This window comes from Acinonyx jubatus, chromosome B4 (genome assembly GCF_027475565.1).
Source record: "Acinonyx jubatus isolate Ajub_Pintada_27869175 chromosome B4, VMU_Ajub_asm_v1.0, whole genome shotgun sequence".
Taxonomy (NCBI): domain Eukaryota; kingdom Metazoa; phylum Chordata; class Mammalia; order Carnivora; family Felidae; genus Acinonyx; species Acinonyx jubatus.
Window position 1 is genome coordinate 227,856 of NC_069387.1, and position 25,058 is coordinate 252,913.

The 25,058-nt window shown below is 39.7% G+C and overlaps 1 protein-coding gene and 1 long non-coding RNA gene across 20 annotated transcripts in view; one reads left to right on the forward strand and one right to left on the reverse strand.

Annotated features, from left to right (window-relative positions):
• The window catches only part of ZMYND11 (zinc finger MYND-type containing 11), a 133,592-nt gene extending 124,836 nt beyond the window's left edge, over positions 1-8,756 (forward strand). For all 14 annotated transcript variants that reach the window (XM_053225178.1, XM_053225177.1, XM_053225185.1 and 11 more), the window contains one exon: positions 6,704-8,756. In XM_053225178.1, coding sequence (XP_053081153.1) covers positions 6,704-6,826 — 123 coding nt within the window. In that variant the 3' untranslated portion in view covers positions 6,827-8,756. The remainder of the gene's footprint in view (positions 1-6,703) is intronic.
• Positions 1-25,058, reverse strand: part of LOC128316257 (uncharacterized) — a 41,932-nt gene that overhangs the window by 7,681 nt on the left and 9,193 nt on the right. For 5 of the 6 annotated variants that reach the window (XR_008299845.1, XR_008299844.1, XR_008299843.1 and 2 more), the window contains 3 exons: positions 9,686-9,796; positions 9,237-9,466; positions 8,559-8,652 (listed from right to left, as the gene is read on the reverse strand). This is a non-coding gene — a long non-coding RNA (uncharacterized LOC128316257). Of the gene's footprint in view, positions 1-8,558; positions 8,653-9,236; positions 9,467-9,685; positions 9,797-10,184; positions 11,373-25,058 lie in introns of those variants that run through there. The other variant, XR_008299846.1, reaches the window with a different exon arrangement.

The window sequence follows — 25,058 nt, forward strand, 5'->3', positions numbered from 1 at the left end:
CGCGGAAATAATGCTATGCAGTATTTCCTTTCTCAGGGATGAACGGTGCTCTGCTGTGTGTACGCACATACTGCATCTTCTCTGTTCACCCATTCGTGGATGGACACTTAGTGAATGCGGGGCTATGGGTATCTTTTCAGTATCTGGATTTCATTTCCTTTGGACACATACCCATACGTGGGATTTGCTGGATCAAAGAGTAGTTTTGTTTTTTTATTGGTCGAGGAGCCTCCACGCTGTTCTCCAAAGCACCTGCAACACTTTGCATTCCCACCAGCAGTGCACGAGGGTTCCCCTTTCTCTGCATCCTCGCCAACACCTGTTGATTCCTGAGTTAATTTTAGCCACTCTGACAGGTGTGAGGTGGCATCTCATCGTGGTTTTTATTTGCATTTCCCAGATGATGAGAGACAGGGACCTGCATAGATCTTTAGAATTTTTTTAAATTAGGTGATTGGTTTTTTTCCATTGAGTTGTAGGAGTCGTTTATTTGGGGCCTGAACCACATATGTCAGATACAGGATTTGCAAATATTTCTGTGTCCACTTGTTTAGTTTTACTTTTGTTGCCTGTGCTTTTGGTGTCAGATCCAAAAAAACCATCGCCAAGACTGATGTCAAGGAGCTTTATTGCCTGTTTTCTTCTAGGAGGTTTATGGCTTCAGGTCTTACATTCAAGTCTTTAATCCATTTTGAGTTAACTTCAGTGTTTGAGCAACGAAAGTGAATCTAGTTTCGTTCTGCTGCACGTGGCTGTCCAGTTTTCTGCCTTTCATTGACGAGACTGCCTTCTATTCTCTTCCACCCCTTTGTTGTAAACTCATCAAGCGGACAGTGCAGGTTTATTTCTGGGCTCTCTGCTCCACTGAGCTGTGCATCTGTTTTCATATCAACACCAGATTGCTTTCATTTATACCCATTTTTTAAATGAGGAATTTTATGAGCTTATGAGATTATGAACAAAGTGACTAAAGAAACACTCTGCTTGTCATGTCTGGTAGATGGGTAAATACAGTTAAATCTCACATTACAAAATAATAGAACATTGCTGGACAGAAAGTATGTAGGTATGCCAAAGTATTTCAGATGCCAGAAAATGGATGTTAAGATGAGATACTAACAACAGAATGTAGTACGGATAGTACACTCTTGGAGTACACCCACAAAGAAAGGGAGAGATCAAGAATGAAGGAGTGCACGCCTAAATAAGTGTCAGGGTACTTGAGAGAAAGGATGGCACTGCTTAAGACGCAATTTAAAGGTGGGGAAATGAAGAAAGAAGTTAAAACACCTGGTCGAGACTCACATGAGTAATTAGCACATGCCCAGGATTTAAACTCAGATGGGATTCATTTCAGCTGTTTCCAAAATTAAAACATGCTGTCCATGCTTTTCTAATAGTAACTTTACTGAAATTGCAGTAAGGATCACAGGAGACATCTCAAAAGATTGATTTTGATAAGAAAGTACAGCGTATGCAATGAGGAAGAACGAGGGTAGAATCTTAGGTACCACAATGTAGACTGCTCCGCCTGGTCCCATCCCTGGGACTCATCTACCTTTATAGGTCATTCTGTCTGTATGGACCACCTCCAGGTGCTGACACCAAGTGCATCCTTCTCTTCCTTGCCAGTACTGGTTCATCCTCCCTGTGTGTGTCTGGGGTCTCACTTTTCTGTTGCCAACTCAGCTTGAAACTGTAGTGTTTATGTTCCCCGAGTCCAAACAGCCCAAACTAGATGAATTCTTCACCTTTGTGTAGACCAGTTTTTCACCCTCAGTTCTGTTCACATTTGGGCCAAGAATTTCTTGTACACAGGCTGCCCTGTGTACCATAGATGTTCAGCAGCATCCCCAGTGTCCTTCCCCGGGCACCAGGAGTACCTGTTCTCCCACCCAGGTTGTGACAATCAAAATGTCTCCAGATGTTGCCCAATAAGATGAAGGCTGAGAACTGAGCGCTAGTTTCAGGTCAAAAGTGACCTTGATAATAGCATATCCAGTGGAGAGATACAAGTGAAAGAGTGCCTTCGGACTAAGAAAGAAAGGAAAGAGAATAATTGGAAGTAGGAAGTTTGGCAATTCTTGCAAGGAGTTTGTGAAGGGGAAGCAGAAAAACGGGGGGGGGGGTCGATTGAAAGAGATGTGAGATGGAGTATTTTTTAACTGTGGTTAAACACACATAACAGGGAAGACGGTAAATTTTAAGTGTACACTTCAGTGGTATTAAATATACTCCTGTCGTACAACTATTACCACAACTTTTTTACCTTGTAAAGCGGAAACACTTTACCTGCTAAATAACTCACGCCCTGCTCCTGGTAACCACCATTCTGTTTTGTCTTCACGACTGCGACCATTCTAAGTATCTCTTATAAGTGTGAGCAAATATATTTGCCTTTTTATAACTGGCTATTTCACTTAGCATTATGCCATTAAGATTCATCCCTGTTGTGGCACAAGGAAGGCATCTTTTCTTTTCCGGGGTAAATAACGTTACACTGTGCATATGCACTGCACTCAGCTGTGCGTGTACTTGTTGATGGACGCTGGGGTTGCGTCCATGTGTTTACTGTTGTGACTAATGCTGCTATGGACATGGGTGGACACATTGTTTTGAGACCTTGCTTTCAGTTGTTTTGGGTACGTAGCCAAAGTGGGGCTGTGGAATCTTATGGTAATTCTGCTTTTAAGTTTTTGAGGAAACACTCTACTGCTTTCCACAGCAGCCATACTATTTTACACTCTTACCAACAGTGCACACATGGGGTTTCAAATTCTCTCCAAGATAGTAGCCATTCTGACAGGTGCGAGGCAGTATCTGATTGTGGCTTTGATTTACATTTCCCTGATGATCAGTGACATTCAACGTCTTTTCATGCTTATTATTGGTCATTCTTGTATCTTTGGAGACCTGTCTCTTCCACTTCTTTGCCCATTTTTGAATCAGGTTGGTTGGTAGTTTCACAGGTTTTGTATCTCTTCTGGATAGCAATTGCTCACCAGATCCACGATTCACAAATATTTTCTTTCGGTCTGGGAGTTGCCTTTCTACTCTGTAGACCGTGTCTCCTGTCGTACAAAACTTGAGAATTTTTATGAAGTCCGCTCTCTTTTTTCTCTTTTGTTGCCTGTGTCCTTGGTCACATCCGAGAAATCATTGCCAAATCCAGTGTTGTGAAGCTTTGTGCTGCATATTCTTCCAAGAGTTTTACTGTTTGGGGCCTTACATTTAGGTCTTTGACCGGTTGCGAGTTGATTTCTGTATATGCTGTTAGGGAGGTGCCCAGCCGCCTCCATTGTGTGTGGAGATGGAGTTTTCCCAGCTGTGTCGGTTGAAAAGACCGGGTTCCCCATCGAGAGGTCCTGGCCCCCTTGTCAGAAACCCTTTCGCTGTATATGTGAGGGTCTCTTCCTGGGCTCGCTCTTCGATTGCATTAGTCTGTATGTCTGGTTATGCCAACGCCACGTGGTCTGCCTACTCTAGCTTTGTGTAGTAGGTTTGAGATGAGGAAGTGTGAGTCCTCCAGTTTCTCCTTAGTTTTAGATTATCTGGGCTATTTAGGGTCCACCGAATCTGTAGATTGCTTTGGGTAATATGGACATTTTGACGATATATGAATTCTTCCAGTCCACAAACATGGGATGTGTTTCCACTTACGTCTTTACTGTCTTTCAGCAGTGTTTGGCAGTCTTCATCGTGCAAGCTTTTCTCCTCCTTGGTTAAGTCTGTTTTTTATTTTAGTTGTCTTTGATTTGAAACAGAATTTTTTTCATGGTTTCCTTTTGAGATTGCTCATTGTTCCTGTTAGAAATGCAGCTGATTTTAGGACCTTCCATCCTCCTCCTTTGCTGAATTCATTTGTTCTCATAGCTTTGATGTGGAGTCCTAGGCATGGAAAACTCTAAAGATGGAGCCATATACAAACCAGGTAAGTTTAGTTCTTTTCAAGTAGGGGTGTCTCTCTTGTTTGCCTGATGCTGTGGCTATACTTCCTGTAGTTGAATACAGGTGGTTAAAAGTGAGTGCCTTCTTGCCTTATTCCTGACTTTAGAGGAAAACTTTCAGTCTTACTGACTCTGATGTTTGTTGTGGGTTTTTCATATTGTGGCAGTTTCCTTCTATTCCTCTTCTGCTGAGTGATTTTTATCATGAAAAGGTGTGTTGCATTTTTTTGTCTGATGCTTTTTCTACATTAGCTGAGATGATCATGTGTTTTTTTTTCCTCATTATGTTGATGTAGCATATTACATTGATCGATTTGGTGGTGTATAATCCTTCTATTCTCCTGAATTCCATTTGCTAATATTTTGTTGAGGATTCTATCCCAGTGTCCATAAGCCATGTTGATCTATAGATTTTGTTTCTTGTAGTGTGTCTGTCTGCCTTTGATATCTGGGTTATGCTGCATTCATAGCATGAATTTAGGGAAGTGTTTCTGGGGTGTCTGGGTGGCTCAGTCACTTGAGCATCTGACTTCAGCTCAGGTCATGATCTCGCAGTTCTTGAGATCGAGTCCTGCATCAGGCTCTGTGCTGACAGCTCAGAGCCCGGAGCCTGCTTTGGATTCTGTTTCTCCCTCTCTCTGCCCCTCCCCTGTTCATGCTTGCTCTCAAAAATAAATAAACATTAAAAAAAATTTTTTTTTAATAATAAAGGAAGCGTTTCTGCCTCTTTGCAGTTTTTGGAAAAGTTTGGGAAGAATTGCTATTAATTCTTGTTTAACTGTGTGCTAGTATTTAGCATCACCAGCAAATCCAGTGCTTTTTTTTTTTTTTGAGATTTTTTCATTAATAATTCAGTCTGCTTAAATTTGAGTTAGTCTTTAGTAGGTTTTGTGCTTCTGGGAGTTTTTCCATTTTATCCAGGTTATTCAGTTTTCTGATGTGGAATAGTTAATGGTACTCTTAGAATCCTTCATATTTCTGTAGAATCCACAGTAAGGTTCCCACTTTCATTTCTGATCTTAGGAATTTGAGTTCTCTCTCTTCTTAGTTCATCTAGCTAAAGATTGTCCATTTTGTCAATGTTTTCAAAGAACCATCTTTGGATTTCATTGATTTTTGTCTGTTTTTCTGCTCTAATTTATCTCTGCTAAACTCTTTATTATCACTTCACCTTGTAGGACTTCACCTGAGTATTTCTTGCAGGGCAGGTCACAAGTTCCCTCAGGTTTTGTGTATCTGGGAATGTTAAAATTTATCCTTCGCTTTTACAAGGACAGTTTTTCTGAATATAGGATTCTGCATTGGCAGTATTCTCTTTTAGCACTTGGAATGTATCAGTCTTCTGGCCTCCTGGTCTGGTAAGAAATCTGGTGGTGATATACTGATGATCCTTTGACATGTGACAGTTTGTTTCTTTGTACTGCTTTCATGATTCTCTTTTAATTGGGCTTTTGAAAATTTGGAGAAAATGTGTGTTGATGTGTGTCTCATTGAGGTCATCTGACTTGGAATTTGTTGAGTTTCTTGGATATTTACGTTCATATCTTTTATCGGATTGGCAAGTTTTCAGCCATTATGTCTTCACATTCTCTCTCCGCGTTCCTCTCTCCTCCTGGACTCCCATAAGGAGTATCTTGGTGCATTGGATGGTGTTCCCCAAGGTCTTTCAGGTTCTGCTCATTCTTCTTCTGTCTTGTTAATTTTCCGTTGTCCTGTCTTCACTCAGATCTGTCTTTGAATTCCTCTAGAGAATCAGTGTTTTGCTTTAAAGGACTTTCCAGTTCTGGATTTTCTTTCTCATTTCTTTGTTTTCGAGCAAGAGCGGGGGAGACAGGCAGGGGTGGGGGATGGGGCGCGTCTTAAGCAGGCTCCATGCTCAGCACAGAGCCTGACACGGGGCACAATCTCACAGGATCCTAGAGTTAAACCCTGTTAACTTTAACTCTCTCCACATTTCTCTTTAACACTTGTCCTGAAGATACTCAAAGAATTAGATAACATCTCTGCCATTAAGGGCCTTTTCAGGGACAGCCTTTTTTTCTCAGTACGCCTTTGTGATTTTTGTTGTTATGGTTGGACACTGGGAGCTAATAACGTGGTAACTCTAGAACTCCTTTCTCCCCTCTTCAGCTTTGCTGATTTTTATTGTAGGCTTTGTGCTGAGGATCAGTCTGAGGCATAAACTTAAAGACTTTTTGGGTCTTTTCTGAGTGTTTCCTTGGACATGCACGCTTATGTGCAGTTAGTTTTACATATACAGTGTTGCCACCATGCAGGTGGTGGTAGGGGGCAGCGGCTAAAGTGCTAAGAGCTGAAATTGACTAAAATTAACCAGAATTTACTGTCCACAACTTACCCTGGGAATAGCCAGCCTTCAACAGACTCCATAGTTGCAAAATAGTTCCTGAAGACTGATTCTACCAATGCAGTTGTCCACGTGGGGAGAGATTCCTGGTGCTTCCTGCCCTGCCATCTTTCCAGAATCCTCTCTATTTAGGTTTGTATGCTAATGGGAATGAGCAGTAGAGGTGAGAGGTTTATGTGCCAGGTAAGCTCACATTTGCTGCTGACTAAATGCTGCAGCTCCCATTGCCCTGTTGTTCCTGCCGTTCAGCTTGGTGCATAAAGCATACTTGATGTTCTTGGTGATAACGGCTGAAGGTTGAGCCACAAAAATCTTTAAAAGCAGAGCTTCGCAGGTCTCCAGTGTTAACCGCTCTCCGAGTTTAAACGTGGCCCTGATTTCTCGTCTGCAGTGCTACAACTGTGAGGAGGAAGCCATGTACCACTGCTGCTGGAACACGTCCTACTGCTCCATCAAGTGCCAGCAGGAGCACTGGCACGCCGAGCACAAGCGCACCTGTCGCCGGAAAAGATGAAGGCGGGTCTCGCGGAGCACCAGCGACAAGTACTCTTCTCAGACAAAGCGGTTTTTGTTTCCAAGAAGCCAAAATTGTTTAGAATTTGCTTCCCATTTTGCACCAGCCTTTAAACACTTTTCGTGAAGAAATTTTGCACAGTAGTTTAAATCTTTTGTTAATGCTCCTCCGGAGTTTTTCAGGGGGTAAAAGTAACATCAGTGGAGGGTATTATTTTAAATAAATTTTAATTGAGAATTTGTTGCATTTTCAGCAAATTTTAAAACATTTTTAGGTTTTACAGAGATTTTAACCTTTAAACAACAGATCTTTAAAAAACAACAGGTGAATACAAGTGAGTTTAACAAAGAAACATTTAAAATAGATCTGAATGTAAGAACTACAGAACTGTTTCAGAAATAAAACATACTACCTTGATGTGAAATTTATTTCTTAACCTTGTTGAGCTGGTTTTGTTCAGCTTAATTTACTGTTTAAAGGCATTATCTATCTATTGGTTATGCCAGTGGGTATATGATTGAATTTAGGGAACAGGGTTGACACAGCAGGTGCTAGTCCTGCGTATTTTTTCTTAAATATTTCCCAATTGTGTTTTTCATTATTTCTTTTCAATATATAACTTTTATAACAAATTATTAGCTTTGATCTTGTAGTTTAAAATTGCAGGGAACTGGGGTAATCTTTTACTGAGCTGGATCTTAGAGAAAATGAATATTTAAAATTTAAAGTTTGCACATTTCATCTTTGTCCTAACATGAGTGCTTGTAACAAGATAAACAAAAAATAAAAAGCCAAAAACTACCTTTCTCCATCCATGAAATTATAGATGAGGCATACAAATTTCTTTAATGCTTCCCTTCCCTCCCCAAATATCATCTGATTGCCTATTATCTGGTGTCACCTCGTATATTGTAAATTAATACTGAAAGGAAAGAAAGCACTTAAGTTTCACAGAGGCCGTTATGTTTGTAGTAATGGGTCATTGCCTACTAATGAACTCCATCACTGTACACAGAATGAAGAATAATGCATGTTAATTTTCTTGTATTAAAGATGCCGTGATTTGTAAAAAGTCTGTATTTTGCGGAATGTCTGGATTAAGAAGCATTACCAATAGGAATGGATCGATAGTTGAATAATGATTTTTTTATACATAGATATATAAAATACAGCCAGGAAAATGTTAAATTACTTTTTTTTAAAAAAAAAATCTCGCCATTTATGTTTTTCAAAGACTGATCTTAGACCAAGTCAAATTCCCATCTATCATTTAGTTATTTTTTAAGGTTAGAGAAATAATTTGTAAATATTTATTTAGACCTTTGATATTTATTAAAGCAATTACACACCATGGAAGTGAAAGAATCAGGAGGAAAACCTTTTAAAAAGTTTTCTCCAGGTTTGTCAGGGTCACTCTAAAGATGAAAATGTAACTAAGTCTTCTGTGAAAGAATCCTCCATCCGGTCCTGATGCTGTTGAGGTGGTGACACAAGCTAACGCAGGCTGCTGCACCTGAATTAGGCAGTGACTGGGCATCTTGTTCCCTCCCTGTCACTGTGATGCGTCCGCATCGCCACGGTGCCGGTGCCGTGGTCTGAGTGAGATCGTAACCGAGAACACTTACCTTCTCTGATTGTTTTTCAAGTTTTAAAACTTCGATCCACCCCTATGAGAGCAAGTATTGTGGAAATATTTTTGGTGTAAAATCATTCCAGAGTATGTACTATTTACCTGATAGCTGCATGAAAGTAAGATTCGTGTTACTTTGGCTTTTTTGTCTCCGTTGACACGGTTGCAACATTTCCAAGTTACTACAGTGTGAAAACTGTGTGTTTAAAAAAAAAAAAAAAAAAACAAAATTAAAAAAAAGTGATTGTGGCCTGGTTTTGTAAAAGTTTTAGGTAAAATTACAACTGATTGTTTTAGGAATCACTATTAAAATTTTTTCTGCAAATCATAAAGCTATATCAAGGTGTTGAGCTTGGCCACTATGCACATTGTAATTACTCATTGTGGCTGTCCAGTTCTATGATGCATTCTGGCATTTTGTAAGCTGCTCTGACTAGCAATATATAGATTCATTTAATGTGTTAACATTGGTTAATAAATGTATTTAAAAAAACTGGCTTTAATACATTGTTGATCTCACCCATTCCCCTATACCGAAGCAGACATGGCCATCTGACATGGTAACCCTGTACTATGGGTTATCCCCTGGTGACTTCAACTTTCTGTGGACAGTGTCTTAAACATTCACTTACACATTTGAGTTGAGTTTACTCTACCAGTCCACAAAAAGACTGTAAATACTTGGACCAGTTCTTGAAACTTTTAGGTCTCATACAAAGCCCATTTTCTTACTTTTTATGCTGTAGGCTGAGCGTTCACTACATCTTGCTTCATACCCACCTGTGATGCCTGTGTCCATGCAGGTCGGTGTCACCCTCCTGACCAGACTGTGCTGCAGTGTGGCTCAGCCCTTGTCTGTGCCTTCAGCACCTAATTCAGTGGTTCTCAGACTTCTGACGTGAGGATCACAAGAGAGCTCATCAGGACATTGCTGGGCCCCAGCACTTGCACTGCTCACAAGTTCCCAGGTGTCAGTGATGGGGTGGGGTCATCCTTTCTTGAAAATATACCTGTGTTCACAAAACAGACTGCGTAAATTTTAGTATTTTACAGGTTTCTGGGGCCCATCTACAGGCTCCCCACCCCTGGAGGGATCCAGATCCCTCAGGTTAAGAATCTCAGATCTACGGGATTGGAGAGACAGAAGTCTGACAGGCAGGGAGACAACAGCAGTCCTGTGACTGTGACCTAAATCAGACCATCTCACAGTCCACGTGCATGCAGATCACCTGGGAATCTAAACTGCAGAGTCTGACCTGGGGGATCTAGGGTCGGTGGAGCAGGTGTGGTGCCACTTTCGTACTTCAAGTGATGTTGATTCTGCTGCCCAGGGATCACAGCTGAAAGGTAGGACATTGAAGGGCACGTAAATTAACAAAACCACTACTGCGCTAAAAACCACAAAATAATGCTGTCAGATGAAAGCCTGTAACGGGCACATAGGTAATTTTAAATTATTTAATAACCATGTTAAAAAAGGAGTAGGTGACAATCTAATATAGCCAAAATATTTCCGTATTTACTATACCCATTAATGAGATATTTACATGCTTGTTTTGCACTAAGTGTTCAAAACCCAGTTGTGGATTTTAGGCCTTTAGCCATCCCTGTTTGGACTAGCCACATTTCATTCCCTGATGAATGATGACTGATGACTACCCTTAATGGACAGAGCAATCTGAAAGAAGGCCTCTGTCTTCCCGAGGGCGTGCCCCATCACTGCCTTACCTGTGGACAATCTTCACTAAGCACATGTGTATTAGAAGGCCTACGTGATACCGAGGCGCTGACAAGAAAATCTGTTTTTGCCAGAATTAGAGCTAAGGGTAGGTTCTTGGTTGTTTCAGAGTCTGAGATTTAGAGCTTAGAAATCACCCAGGCAACACATTCTAAAGTGACATTTCAATTAGGCAGCTCTGGGAAGGCATCCTAGAAATCGCCATGGGTCTAAAGGGTGGTTTGAAAACTCTTACCCAATCTAACTTCTTAATCTCACACTGGAGAGAAAGCGGAGGCCCAGAATTGCTCAAAGTCAAGATCCACATTCCTAATATCTGCCCCTTGAAGATTGTGGGTGGCTTAATAAAGTCGTGCAATGACAACAGCCCTACCTTCCAGGAACGGGGCAGAGTATAACCGAAGGTGTAGAATGCTAAGGGAACTCAGATGACACAGTGTAAACGTCATTAATTTAACAAATATTTGATCTACAGCATCTGTGTTAGATGCTGAGTATATAATAATGAGAAAAGACATTTCCTGTTCCCATGTAGTTTCTGATCTAGTGGGGGTATCGAATACATACAATGTTCTACTTATAAACCAGAGTTAGGTGCAGTGAAGAAAAAACAAGACTGTAGGATACACAGCACAAAACGTAGAAGGGGGACGAATTAGGGAAGGCTTAGAAATCTTAGGTGAGGAGTCAGCTAGAGAAGCAGCATTACAGAAGAACCACTATCGATTTGGGGATGCCTCCTTTTTCTCCTTCGTATGTTTACTATGCACATTACTTTTAAGATCATAAAGTTATTAAAAGTCTTGCTGAAGGGGTCTACAGGGCTTTAAAAAGCTTTTTTTTTTTTTTTCCTTCTGGGTGAAGAAAGAGATTTGATGTGGTTACGGACACCAAAGGACAGGAAGAGGGGTGACTGTTAACCACCAGAGGATAACCAAAGGATTACGTTCACAGTGACTAGAGGAGACAGGGGATGGTACAGGAAGTGAAGATCTGGGAACACGACACCTGAGAAGTTGGTTAATGAACGAGAAAAGAAAAACAGACGAGGTAAGTTAGGTTTAGGACAAGAAGAAGAAAGAACACTAAACTGATGTCTGCATCATGGTGGGTAAGATGTTCGACAAAGAATCAGACCTCTATCTGCCAACCAAAGTGCGCTTTTGCCTGCTGTGGGATCCAGCACCATGTGTCCAGGACCCAAGAGAGTCTCATCCACCTGTGCATCCGATAATAGGCAGACACAGCTCCCTCTGAGCAGGAGGAGCAAGTGAAGCCAGTGGGGAGCAAGGATCCTGCCCCAACCCTTCTTGCCACAGTCAGAACAATACCTGGAGAGTGTTGACCCGGGCAGATTCCCCAGAATACAGAGCAACTGCAGACACCCAGGAACCCCGAAAGCACTTTGGTTCCCAGCTTTGCACCTCGCCCCCAACTCCCCCCGCAAGGAAAGACGGCATGGGACTAACTGGAGGCCACAGTGACCTCTGCACAGGAGAGGAGGCACTCGGCCAGGGGAGCCTGGCCACCCCAGTGTTGCAGGACTCAGCCGCAGAACCCGCAGTCCTCTGTGACTGGCAGGAGGAGGAGAGGAGGACAGAGGCAGAGAATGTCACAGGGCAGTGAGTGGATGCAGTTTCTGATGGCTGCACTCAGCAGGAAGTCCAACCTGTAGCCTCTGGGGGCACCACACATGGGGACCTCTGCACCGGGTCCAGGGTACCCCCAGTGCCCCAGAGGGAAACCCACGCGACTCCCTGCTCTGCAGCCGCTCCTCATGTGCCTGAGCTCAGCAGCCAGAGCAAGCTCTGAGACCAGAAAAGAGCCAGGCTATGGGGCAAGGGAGAAACCACAAGCACCACTCCCACCGGAAAACAGGAGAGCGGCTTCCTTTCAGTAGCCAGTAAGATGAATTGTAAGAACCGAAGACGACACAGAGCTTAAGAATTCTGCCACAAGAGGGAACGAGAAGAGGGGAACAGGTATACCATCCAAAGTCAGAGATAACCCAGGTAATAACAACACTAACAACCAGAACTTACCGAAGGCAACTAGCAAACCTTTAAACAGGAGTCTCCTACTTCAAATGCAAGAGCAGCATTGCAAAAATACAAGGAACATGAAAAAAATCAAGAAAACCATCAAAAGTTAATTCTCCAATAATCAAGCTTAAAAACGTGGAATTTTGTGATCTAGTTAATAAGTCAAAAAATAGCTGTTTTGAGGAAGCTCTAAGTGCTACAAGAAAACTCAGAAAGACAATTCAGTGAAATGGGGAAAAAAGTTTAAAATAAGATACTTCCCAAGGAGATAGGAATCACAAAAAAAAAAAAAAAAAAGAACCAAGTAGAAATTGTGGCTTGGAAGAACTCCACAAGTGAAATGAAAATGCAATAGAGCACATCTTCAGTAAAGCAAATGGAAGACAGAGTACGTGACTTACAGGATGGGAGTTTTGAGATAACCTGATTAGCAGAGAATACAGAAAACAATGAAAAAGATTGAAGAAAGCCTATGTGCCTATGGGATTCAATAAGAAGAACAAATACTAGGGATGCGTGGGTGGCTCAGTTTGTTGAGCGTCCAACGTCTGCTCAGGTCACCATCTCCTGTTTCATGAGTTCGAGCCCTGCGTTGGACTCTGTGCTGACAGCTCAGAGCCTGGAGCCTGCTTCAGATTCTGTCTCCCTCTCTCTCTGCCCCTCCCCGCTCATGCTCTTTCTCTCAAAAATAAATAAACATTTTTTTAAAGAACAAATATCAGAATAATTGGAATTCCAGAAGGAGAAACGAGGGAGGAAGGGGCAGGAAATTTATTTGAAGAAATGATAGCTGAAAACTTCCCAAACCCAGGGAGAGAACTGGACATCCAAGTTCATGAGGCTAATAGATCTCCCTAATATCTCAATGCAAAAAGAACGTTTTTAAGGCACATTAAAATGAAACTATCAAAAATATAACAGAGAAAGAATTATAAAAGCAGCCAGGGGAAAAAAGATAAGCTACAAAGGAACCCTTCTCAGGCTATCAGTGTATATCTCAGCAGAAACCCTGTGGACAGGAAGGAGACTGTGTAATGACATATACAAAGTGTTGAAAGAAAAAACTGCCAGCCAAGAATGCTTTAGCTGGCAAAGTTATCCCTCGTGTACGAAGGAGAAGTAAAGACCTTCCTAGACAAACGGAAGCAGAAGGAGTTCATCACTAGACCTGCCTTATAGGAAATGCTGAAAGGCTGAGATGCCTGGGGTGGGCGTCTGACTCTTGATTTCAGCTCAGGTCATGATCCCAGGGTTGTGAGATCGATCGAGGCCTGTGTCAGGCTCCTCGCTGGGTGTGGAGCCTGTAAGAGTCTCCCCTCTCTGCCCCTCACCCACTTGTGTGCATGCTCTCTCCCAATAAAAAATAAAAGAAATGCTGAAAGGATTTCTTCAAGCTGAAGTGAAAAAAATACTACTTATGACATAAAAACATATGAAAACATACAGTCAGACTTAGAAAACTGTAATTGTGTAATAGGATGGTATGTTAACCATTGAACTATAGCATAAAGGCCAAAGGAAAAAAAGTATTAAAACTAACTAAAGCTACTATAATTTGTTACTGAATATATAACATAAAAAGAGGTCATGACAAAAAAATTTAAAACGGAGAGTAAAAAAATGAAGCTTTTGTATCTAATCAAAGTAGCATCTGCTTAAAGTGGACTGTTTTACCTATGAGACGTCCAATGTGAGGCTCCTGGTAACCACAACGCAAGAACCTAAGTAAACCCACACAGGTAAAGACAAGGAAACAAGGAATACCACCACAGAAAATCACAAATTTACAAAGGTCGGCAAAAGCACAGTGAAAAGGAAACAGTGGAAGTACAAAACAACCAGAAGATAATTAATAAGACGGCACTGGTAAATTCTTACATGTCAATAGCAGCTCTAAATGTAAAAGGATTGAACTGGCCAATCAGAATGTATAAAGTGGCTGCATGAATTTTTAAAAACAAGACCCAACCCCATGCTTCCTACAAAAGATTCGCTTCAGGTCTGAAGACACAAATAGGCTCACAGTGAAGAGACAGAAAAAGATACTCCATACAAGTGCAAACCAAAAGAGAGCAGGGATGGGTATCCTTACATCACACACACACACACAAAAATGGTAAGAGACATTGAAGGTCAATATGTAAAGGAGTAAAGTCATCCGGAAAGTAAAGCAACTGTCAATATGTATGCACCTGATACCACAGTACCTACAAATACTAAAGCAAATAGTAACAGGTCTGAGGAAAACAGACAACACAGTCAAGGTAGGGGGAATTAATACCTCACTTTCAGCAACTGATAGGTCATTCAGACAGAAGATTAACCAGGAAACATTACACTAGAACCATACACTGGACCAAACAGACATTTACAGACACTCTATCCAACAGAAGCAAAATGTACATTCTTCTCAAGTACACATGGAATATTCTCCAGCACAGAACATATGAGCAAGTATTAGCAAATTTAAGAAGACTGAAATCATAACGGGTATCTTTTCCAACCACAATTGTATGACACTAAAAATCAACAAGAAGAAAGCTGGAAAATCTAGAAATACCTGGAAATAACACACTCTGGAACAACCAAAAGGTCAAAGAAGAAATCAAGAGAAAACTATAGAATATCTGGAAACAAATGAAAATGGAAACAACAACACACACCAAAACTGATGGTGGGGAGGAGGAGGGAGAGGAGTACTCCCACACCTCCCCCTCCCCCCCCCATTTTAGGAGGCCAGCATTACCCTGATCCCAAAGCCAGATATAGACGTGACAAATAAACTATACACCAACACTGCTAGTGAATTCATAGGGAGCAGTTGTTTTTTTAACTCCAAATATTTAATTTAAAAAATCATAAGCAAAATCAATTACCGTAATTTTAAGGGTTATAGATCTTTCTGAAAGGCTACATAATATTTAATCAATTTTCTTCCCCTCTCCAAGCACTGCAATTTGAACATGCCACAAGCTTTATTTCATATTGAGATGTTTTCTTTTTGTCAAAAGCTTTTTTTTTATCATGGCTTGCTCTTTCTCAGTTGTCAAAAGGCATCAAGAAAAAAGCTTAACATTTTTAGACAACACCTTCTAGGGAAATGTGAGTTGAATTCTCATGGAGAAATGCCGAAACAAGAGGATGCATTTTGATTCAGGTAATAAGATGCCCTGAATATATATTCGGTTGTGCCACAGATTTAAAATTTGGATGGAGACTATTTTTGTGACTTTATTTCCACAAGAATTCAGGTGAAGCAAACAAAAAGTAGAAGGTTTGGTTATAAACGTCTTAATATATTTCCTAGTCAAGGCCTGCAAAAATGTTACATTTTCATTTTCCCTAAAAAGTGACATATTGCTGAGACTATACTTGTTGAAGACCACGGTATTAAATATATTTATGGGTAGAATTGTTGGGATTAGATGAACAAGAAACACCCCATGGGTATTTTATATTCAACTTCTCTAACAACTCCAAGGGCAGGCCCTCTGATATGGTAGCTTAGCATGAAAGGGTAACTTAGATATTGGTAAATCACAATATAACCTCTGCAGAAATCATGCATGGGAATATCTTCTTGTGGGAATAGTAAGAACTTGTTATTAACGGCAATAGCATTATTTCTTTTCTGTTTGCATTTGCGAAACTCTGCCTGACCATGCTTTTCAAAACATGATGTGTTTATCTTAAAACATATTGATGTTAAAAACCATAATGTCATATTAAGAGCTTTAGATAATTATCGGCTCCAGATTTTATTACGTTTGCTTGCATACTCATGTACTTTCTGATTGAATTCGGCTGTTACATTAGGTGTATTTTCCTACAATTAAGTAAAAGTTTAATAAGTTCTCTTCCAATGATGAGGAACCTTCCATAGCTGGTTCCTATACTGTGTTGATATAAAATCAATTGGCCTTGATGAACCTGATATTCATATATCCTTTTTAAGAATCTACTGAGATTAGAGTTCCTTTGCCTCTTTTTTACATCCATAAATCAATTATTTTTGAAGGATTTTATCTAATCCAATTTTATTCTTTTTTAAATTTTTTATTTAAAATCCAAGTTAGTTAACATATAGCGCAATGATGCAAGAGTAGAATTTAGTGATTTATCACTTACATATAACATCCAGGGCTCATCCCAACAACTGCCCTCCTTAATGCCCATCAGTCATCTAGCCCATCCCCCACCCAATACCCTGCCAGCACCCTCAGTTTGTTCTTTGTCTCTAATAGTTTGCCTCCCTTTCTGTTATCTTATTTTTCCTTCCCTTCCCCTGTGTTCATCTGTTTTGTTTCTTAAATTCCATATATGAGTGAAATCATGATATTTATGTTTCTCTGACTTCTTTCATTTAGCATATTATATTCTAGGAATATATATATATATTCATAATATATTGATAGTACATTTATATTCTAAGAATACATATATATAGATTCATAATATATTCTAGCTGCATCCACATAATTGCAAATGGCAAAATTTCCTTCTTTTTGATTGCTGAGTAGTATTCCATTGTGTATATATATACCACATCTTTTTTATCTACTTGTCAGTTGATGGATATTAGGGCTCTTTCCATGCTTTGGGTATTGTCAGTAGTGCTGCTGTAAACATTGGGGTGCATGTGCCCCTTTGAATCAGCATTTTTGTATCCTTTGGATAAATACCTAATAGCGCAATTGCTGGGTTGGCAACAATTATTTTTAATAATGAATAGTTCACATGCAATATTGTATCAGTTTCAGGTATATTCAATATTTATGTACAGTATGCTGAAATGGTCATTACAATAGATCTAGTTAACTTTTGTCACAAAAACTGTTACTGTATTATTGACTACATTCCCTATGCTGTACATTACCTCCCTGTATCCTATTTCATAACTGGAAGACTGTAACTCTCAACCCCTGATACCTGTTTTTCCATCCCTTTCTCCCTTTCCCTCCCCTCTGGCAATCACCAGTTTAATTCTCTGCATTTATAAGTCTGTTTCAGTTTTATTTTCTTTGTTTTTCTGTTTTTAGATACCACATGTAGGTTAGGTCATATTTGTCTTCCTCTGTTTTTGTATTTGTCTTCCTCTGTTTGTTTCACTTAATATAATACCCTTTAGGTCCATCCATGTTGTCACAAATGGTAATAATGCTCCATTGTATCCACATACCACTTCTTTATCCATTCTATCAATAAGCATTTAGGTTGCTTCCATATTTTGGCCGTTGTAAATAATGCTGTAGTGAACATAGGGGTGCATATGTCTTTTCAAATTAGTGTTTTCATTTTCTTCAGATAAAAACCTAAAAGTAGAATATTGGTTCAGATGCTATTTCTACTTTTAGCTTTTTGATGAACATCTGTTCTCCACAGTGGCTGCACTAATTTACCATTTCCACCAACAGTGTGCAAAGTTACCTCTTCTCCACGTCCTTGCCAACACTTGTTATTTCTTGTTTTGTTTATAGCCATTCTGACAGGTGTGAGGTGGTATCTCAGTGTGGTTTTGATTTGTACTTCCCTGCTGATCAGTGACGTTGAGCATCTTTTCATGTGCCTACTGGCCATCAGTATATATTCTCTGAAAAACTGTCTATTCAGTTCCTGCACCCACTTGTTAATCACACTGTTTCTTATATTGAGTTGGAGATCTTTGTGTATTTGGATGTTGATCCTTTACTGGATGTACTAACCCCTTACTGGATCATTTGAGAATATTTTCTCCCATTCAGTAAGGTTGTCTTTTTGTTTTGCTGATGGTTTCCTTCGCAGTGCAAAAGTTTTTTAGTTTGATGTAGTCCCATTTGTTTATTTTTGCTTTTGTTCTAGTTGCCTGAGGAGACAGCTCCAAAAAATATCACTAAGACCAATGTCAAATACTGCCTATGTTTCTATGGGAATTTTATGATTCTGGGTCTTACACCTAAGTCTCCATTCCATTTTTATTTTTGTAAACGGTGCAAGAAAGTCATCCAATTTCATTCTTTTGCATGTAGCTATCCAATTTTCTGAACATCATCTATTGAAGAGACTGACTTTTCTCTATTGCATATTCTTGTCTCCTTTGTTGTTAATTGACCATATAAGCATAGATTCATTTATGGGCTCTCTATTCTGTTCATTGATCTATGTGTCTATTTTTGTGCCAATATCAATACTGTTTTGACTACAATAGCTTTGTAGTTTACTTTAAAATCTGGTATGATGCCTCCAGCTTTGTTCTTTTTTTCTCTAGGTTATTCTAGTTGTTCAGGGTCTTTTGTGGTTCCACACAAATTTTAGGATTCTTTGTTCTAGTTCTGTGAAAAATGCCTTGGTATTTTGATACAGATTGCACTGAACCTGTAGATTGTTTGGGGTAATATGGGCATTTTAACAGTATTAATTCCTCCAATTCATGAGTATGATGTCGTTTTCTATTTATTTGTGTCATCTTCAATTTCTTTCTTCAGTATCTTACATTTTTTTTTTTAATTTTAGCATGCAGATCTTTAACCTCTCTGGTTAAATTTATCCCTAGGTTTTGTTTTTTGTTTTTTTTGTTTTTTGTTTTTTTGTTTTTTTTTTGATGCAACAACAAATTGGGATAGTTTTCTAATTTCTCTTTCTTCTACTTTGTTAGCAGTGTACAGATATGCAAGAAACTGCTGCTATATATTTATTTTGTATCATGCACCTTTACTGAATTCATTTATCAGTTCTAATAGTTTTTGGTGGAGGCTTTAGGGTTTTCAATACATAGTATCATGTTATCTGAGAATAGTGAAAATTTTACTTGTTCCTTTACAATATGGATGTCTTTTCTTTTCTTGCCTAATTAATGTGGCTAAGACTTCCAATAATGTCGAATTGAAGTGGCAAGAGTGGGCATCCTTGTCTTGTTCCTGATCTTAGAGGAAGAGCTTCCAACTTTTCACTGTTGAATATGATGTTATCTGTGGGTCTGTCATATATGGCCTTTATTATTTTGAAGAACATTCTACACCTACTTTGTTGAGAGTTTTTCACATAAATGTATGTTGGCTTTTGTCAAATGCTTTTTCTGCATCTGTTGAAATAATCATGATTTTTATCCTTATGTTATTCACATGGTATATCATGTTGGTTGATCTGCAGATACTAAATCATCCTTGAATTCCTGAAAGACATCCCACTTGATGAGGATGTGCGATTCTTTTAATGTATTGTTGAGGTCAATTTGCTAATATTGTGGTAAAGATTTCTGCATCTATGTTCATCAGCGATACTGGCCTGTAATTTTCTTTCTTCCCTTTCTCTTCTTTCTCTCTCTCCTTCCCTCCGTCCTTCATTCCTTCCTCTCCCTCCCACCCTCCCTCTCTTCTTTCTTTTCTCCTTCTTTCTCTTTTGCCCTCCCTTCTTTCCTTCTTTGCTCCCTCCCTCCTTCCTTCCTTCTTTTCCCTCCCACCCTCCCTTTCTTTTCTCTCTTTCTCTTTCTCTCTCTTTTGCCCTCCCTTCTTTCCTTCTTTCCTCCCTCCCTCCCTTCTTTCTTTCCTTCCTTCTGTGGCTTTGTCTGGTTTAGGCATCAGGATAACGCTAGCCTTGCAGGATGAGCTAGGAACCATTCCTTCCTCTTCAATTTTTTGGAATAGTTTGAGAAGAATAGGTATTAACTCTTCTTTAAATGTTTGGTAGAACTTACATGGAATCTAAGAATCAAAACAAATGAGCAAGGGATAAAAAGAGAGAGCAAGCCAAGAAACAGACTCCTAACTATTGACAACTGACGGGTTACCAGAGGGAAGTTAGGCAAGGGATGGGTAAAACAGGTGACTGGAATTAGGGAGTGCACTTGTTGTGATGAGCACAGGGTGATGTATAGAATTGTTGGATCACTATATTCTACACCTGAAACTAATATTACACTGTATGTTAATTATACTTGAATAAAAAAAAAATGTTTGGTAACTGACCTGTGAAGCCATCTGGTCCTAGGCTTTTGTCTGTTGGGAGTCTTTAGAGTACTGGTTTAATTTCATTACTAGTAATCAGTCTGTTCAGATTTTCTATTTCTTCCTGATTCAATCTATGAAAATGGTACGTTTCTGGGAGTTTATTCATTTCTTCTAGGTTGTCCACTCTGTTTGCATATAACTGTTCATAGTTGTCTTTTAAGATCCCTTGTATTTGTGTGGCATTTGTTGTAACTTCTCTTTCATTTCTTACTGTATGTATTTGGCCTTTCTTTTTCTTGATGAGTCTTGTTAATGGTTTATCAAGTTTGTTTATCTTTAAAAAACTGTTAGTTTCCTTAATATTTTATGTTGTTTTTTAGTATTTACTACATTTACTTCTGCTCTGATCTTTATTATTGTTTTCTTCCTACTAACTTAAGGTTTTGTTTTTTCTAGTTCTTTAGTTGTAAAGTTAGATTGTTTTCTTGTGTCCTGAAGTGAGCTTGTATAAACTTCCCTTAGAACTACTTTTGCTGTATCCCCTAGGTTTTGGAGCATTGTGTTTTCATATTTATTTCACAAAATACCTCACCAAATTTCTTCTTTGATTTATTCACTGATCCACTGGTTGTTTACCACCATGTTGTTTGGTTTTCACGTATGTGTGTGTGTTTTCAATTTTTTTCTTGTAGTTGACTTCTAGTTTCCTACCATTGTGGTTGGGAAAGATTCCTGATATGATTTCAGTCTTCCTTAAACTTACTGAGTTTTGTGTGTGACCTAACGTGATCTATCCCAGAAAATGTTCCATGTGCACTTGAGAAGAATGTCTACTCTACTATTTTTGGATAGAATGTTGTTTATATTAAGTCCGTGTTGTCTAACGTGTGGTTAAAGCCCATGCTTCTTGTTAATTTTCTGCTTGGATGATCTACCTATTCATGTAAAGTCCCCTACTGTTATTATATTACTGTCAATTTCTCCCTTTGCTTCTGTTAATAATTTGCTTTATATATTTAGGTGGTTCTATGTTGGGTGCATAAATATTTACAAGTATTATATCTTTTTGTTGGATTGATCACTTTTATCATCATGGAATCTCCTTCTCTGTCTCTTGTTACAGCTTTTGTGTTAAAGTCTATTTACCCTAATATAAATATTGCTACTCCAGCTTTCTTTCAGTTTGTTTGCATGAAGTATATTTTTCCATCACTTAAATTTCAGTCTGTATGTATCTGTAGGTAAAGTGCACCTCTTGTAGGCAGCATTTGATGATCTTTAATTTTTTTTAAGTCCATTCTGCCAGCTATGTCTTCTGGTTGGAGCATTTAGTAGGTTTACATTTAAAGTAAACAGCGATTGGGGCACCTGGGTGGGTCAGTAGGTTGAGTGTCCAGCTCTTGATTTTGGCTCAGGTCATGCTCTGAGAGTTCGTGAGATTGAGCTCCACGTCAGGCTCCACACTATCAGTGTGGAGCCTGCTTGGGATTCTCTCTCTCCCTCTCTCTGTGCCCCTCCCCTGTGCTCCCTCTTTCTCTCAGACATTAACAAATAAACACTTAAATAGTGATAGGTATTCATTTGTTACCATTTTGTTTATTATTTTCTGGTTGTTTTTATAGTTCTTCTGTTCTTTTCTTCCTCTCTTGTTCCTTTCCTTAGAGACCCTATAGCTTTCTTTAGTTACTGTTATATGTGGATCCAATGCTCTTATTTTTTGTATATCTATTATAGGTTTCTGATTTGTGGTTACCATGAGGTTCACGGATAGTAACCTATATACACAGCAGTCTATTTTAAGTCGGCAGTCATTTAAGTTTGAATGCATCCTAAAAATGACTACATTTTTATCCCCAACCCATGTTTATGCTTTTGACATCATATTTTTACATCTTTTTATTTATTGTGTGCCTTAACTACTTACTGTAGGTTTAGTTGATCTTGCTAAATTTGTCTTTTAACCATCATACTAGCTTCATAAGTTGTCTATCCACTATGTTTTCTATATGTTTGCATTATAACCAGTGAGATTATTTCTCTCATATATTTTCTTACTTCTAGTTATGACCTTTCATTTCTGTTTAAAGAATTCCCATTAATATTTATTGTAAAGCCAGTGTAGTGGTGATGGAGTTCCTTCAGCTTTTACTTGTCTGGGAAACTCTTTCTCTCTCCTTCAATTCTGAATGACAACCTTGCTGGGAAGTATATCCTTGGTTTTAAGTTGGTTTTTTTGTTTTTTGTGTTTTTTTTTTCCTTTTAGCACTCTGAATATATTGTGCCACTCACTTCTGGCTTGCAAAGTTTCTGCTGGAAAATCAGTTGATGGTCTTATGGGAATCCCCTTATATGTAACTAATTGCTTTTCTCTTGCTGCTTTTAAGATCCTCTAATTTTTGGCATTTTAATTATAATGTGTCTTGATGTCGACTGCTTTGGGTTTATCTGTGCCTCCTGGACCTAGATATCTGTTTCCTTCATGAAAAGTTTCCCTTCTCAGGTTAGGGAATATCTTAGCTATTATTTCTTCAAATAAGTTTTCTGCCCATTTCTCTCTCTTCTCCTTCTGGGACCCCTATAATGCGAATGTTAATATCCTTGATACATCCCAGAGGTCCCTCAAACTATCATATCTTTTAGTTTTTTTTTTTCTTTTTGCTGTTCAATTTGGGTGATTTCCACTACCCTATCTTCCAGATAATGGATCCGTTATTCTGTATCATATAATCTACTGTTTTTTTCTCCCAAGAGCATTTTTCACTTCTGTTTTTGTATTCTTCAGCTTAGATTGGTACTTTCTTATATTTTCTTTATCTTTGTGTAACTTCTCACTGTGCTTATAAACCACTCTTCTCAGTTTGGTAAATATCTTTATGACCATTACTTTGAATCCTTTATTGAGTAGGTTGCTTATCTCCATTTTGTTTAGTTCTTTTCCTGAGGTTTTTGTCTTATTCTTTCATTTAGAATCTATTCCTCAGTCTCCTCATTTTGTCTGACTCTTTGTGTTTGTTTCTATGTACTAGGTAGTACAGCTATGTCTCCCAATCTTGAAGACAGTGGATTTATGCAGGAGACATCCTCTGGGATGTAGAAGTGCAGTAATTCCTGGACACCACAGCCAGGTGCTCCAGAGGTGTCCTGTGTGGGCTATATGTGCCTCCTGTTGTGGCAGGGCCATGACTACTGCTGGGGAGCTACTGGACAGGGTTATCACACTGTTAGGTATAAGGCCCAGCGAAAGCATAGGACTGTGGGGGACTCTCAGCAGGGCAGGGACCCCTGGGATTAGCAGCTTAGAGGAAGGATCCCAAAATGGTGCCCACCAGTGCTGGAATCTGCACAGCAGAATGAGATAGCAAACATGGCTGCTGCTAGTGTCTCTAGCACTAGCACAAAACAATACACACAAAACAAGACAAAAACAAGAGTACATAATTCTCACCCCCCGTGTGCTGAAGAACAGGCGTTCTTCAGATCACTATTTCCAAGCTCCCTGCCAGGGCTGTTGGCCTGCCTTCTCTCTAGGAGCAGGGCAGTGCCCTCTGGGATCTATCCCAGCCAAGCCAGCTGACCTTTAAAACTCCAGGCTTTAAGTCCCACTGATTGCAAGAATTCATGACATTTGGTCCCTCTCATTTTCCAAGCCAACGGCTCTGGGCATATGTTCTCCTTGTGTTCATCAACAGACGAAGAGAAAGCATTTGACAAAACTCAACATCCATTCATGGTATGAGTGGTCAACAAAGTAGGTTTAGTGGAAACATATCACAACATAATAAACATCATATACGATAAACCCACAGCTAACATCATATTCACTAGTGAAAAACGAAAACATTTTCCTCTAAGATCAGGAACAAGACAAGGATGTCTATTCTCACCACTTCTATTTAACACAGTACTGGAAGTCCTAGCCACAGAAATCAGACAAGAAAAAAGAAATAAAAGGTAAAGCTTCCAGGGAAGATGGTGGAGCAGGAGGATCCTAAGCTTATCTCATCCCACAGACAAACCCTGATAACACTCACATCAGTGTAAATCACCCAGAAAACCACCTAAAGACTGGCAGAACAGACTCTCCCCAAGTAAATGTACAGAAGAGGCTATATCAAAGAGGGTAAAAAGGGGAGAGGACATGGTTTGGAACCAAAATGACCCGAAGGACTGTCCATAGGAGGGAGGGACACTGCAGGCATGGAGAGAGGAGACAAGCAGACCCCACACTGTCCACTGCAGGCACAGGGGACCCACACTAGGAAGATGAATCTACATCAGAGCTTAGAAGACCAGAAAGGCTTAACTTCATGAGGTTTTTTTTTTTTTTTTAAATCAGTGGGGCTTAACATTGGGAACTTTAAAATTCAGTGGGCTTGGCTCTGGGAGAGTGAGTGAGTGAGCGAGCGAGTGAGCAAGCGAGCGAGCAAGCAGGAGGACATGGAGTTCCTGCACTTAAAGAGAAAGCACAACAAACAACCCCACTGAGCTACAGCATAGGAGCAGCAGTATGAAAACCCCCTGGGGTACACAGGATGATTTATTTACTAACCTCCGATTGTACACAGGAAGGGCACGGATCTCTAGATTTCTCCAAGAATGAAAGAGCTGTTGGGTGACATTTATATTTCGCTCCACTCCAGCCTCAATACATGGACATCTGCAGGAACCAGCACCAATACCCTCCAACTAGCTTTGCTGAGAGTGTACCCTGCCCCAGCATTCTTCTGTGGATCGACCCCATTCAACCTGTCCCACTCAGTAGGTGTCCATTTAAAGGAGCACCACAAGCCCTGAAAGTGGCCAGGACCACCCCAAAATGACTCCTTCTCTGGGGAGACAAAGAGCTAAACACACACACCACTTCAACGGCAGCCATACCAGTGGGCTGGGGGCAGACAAG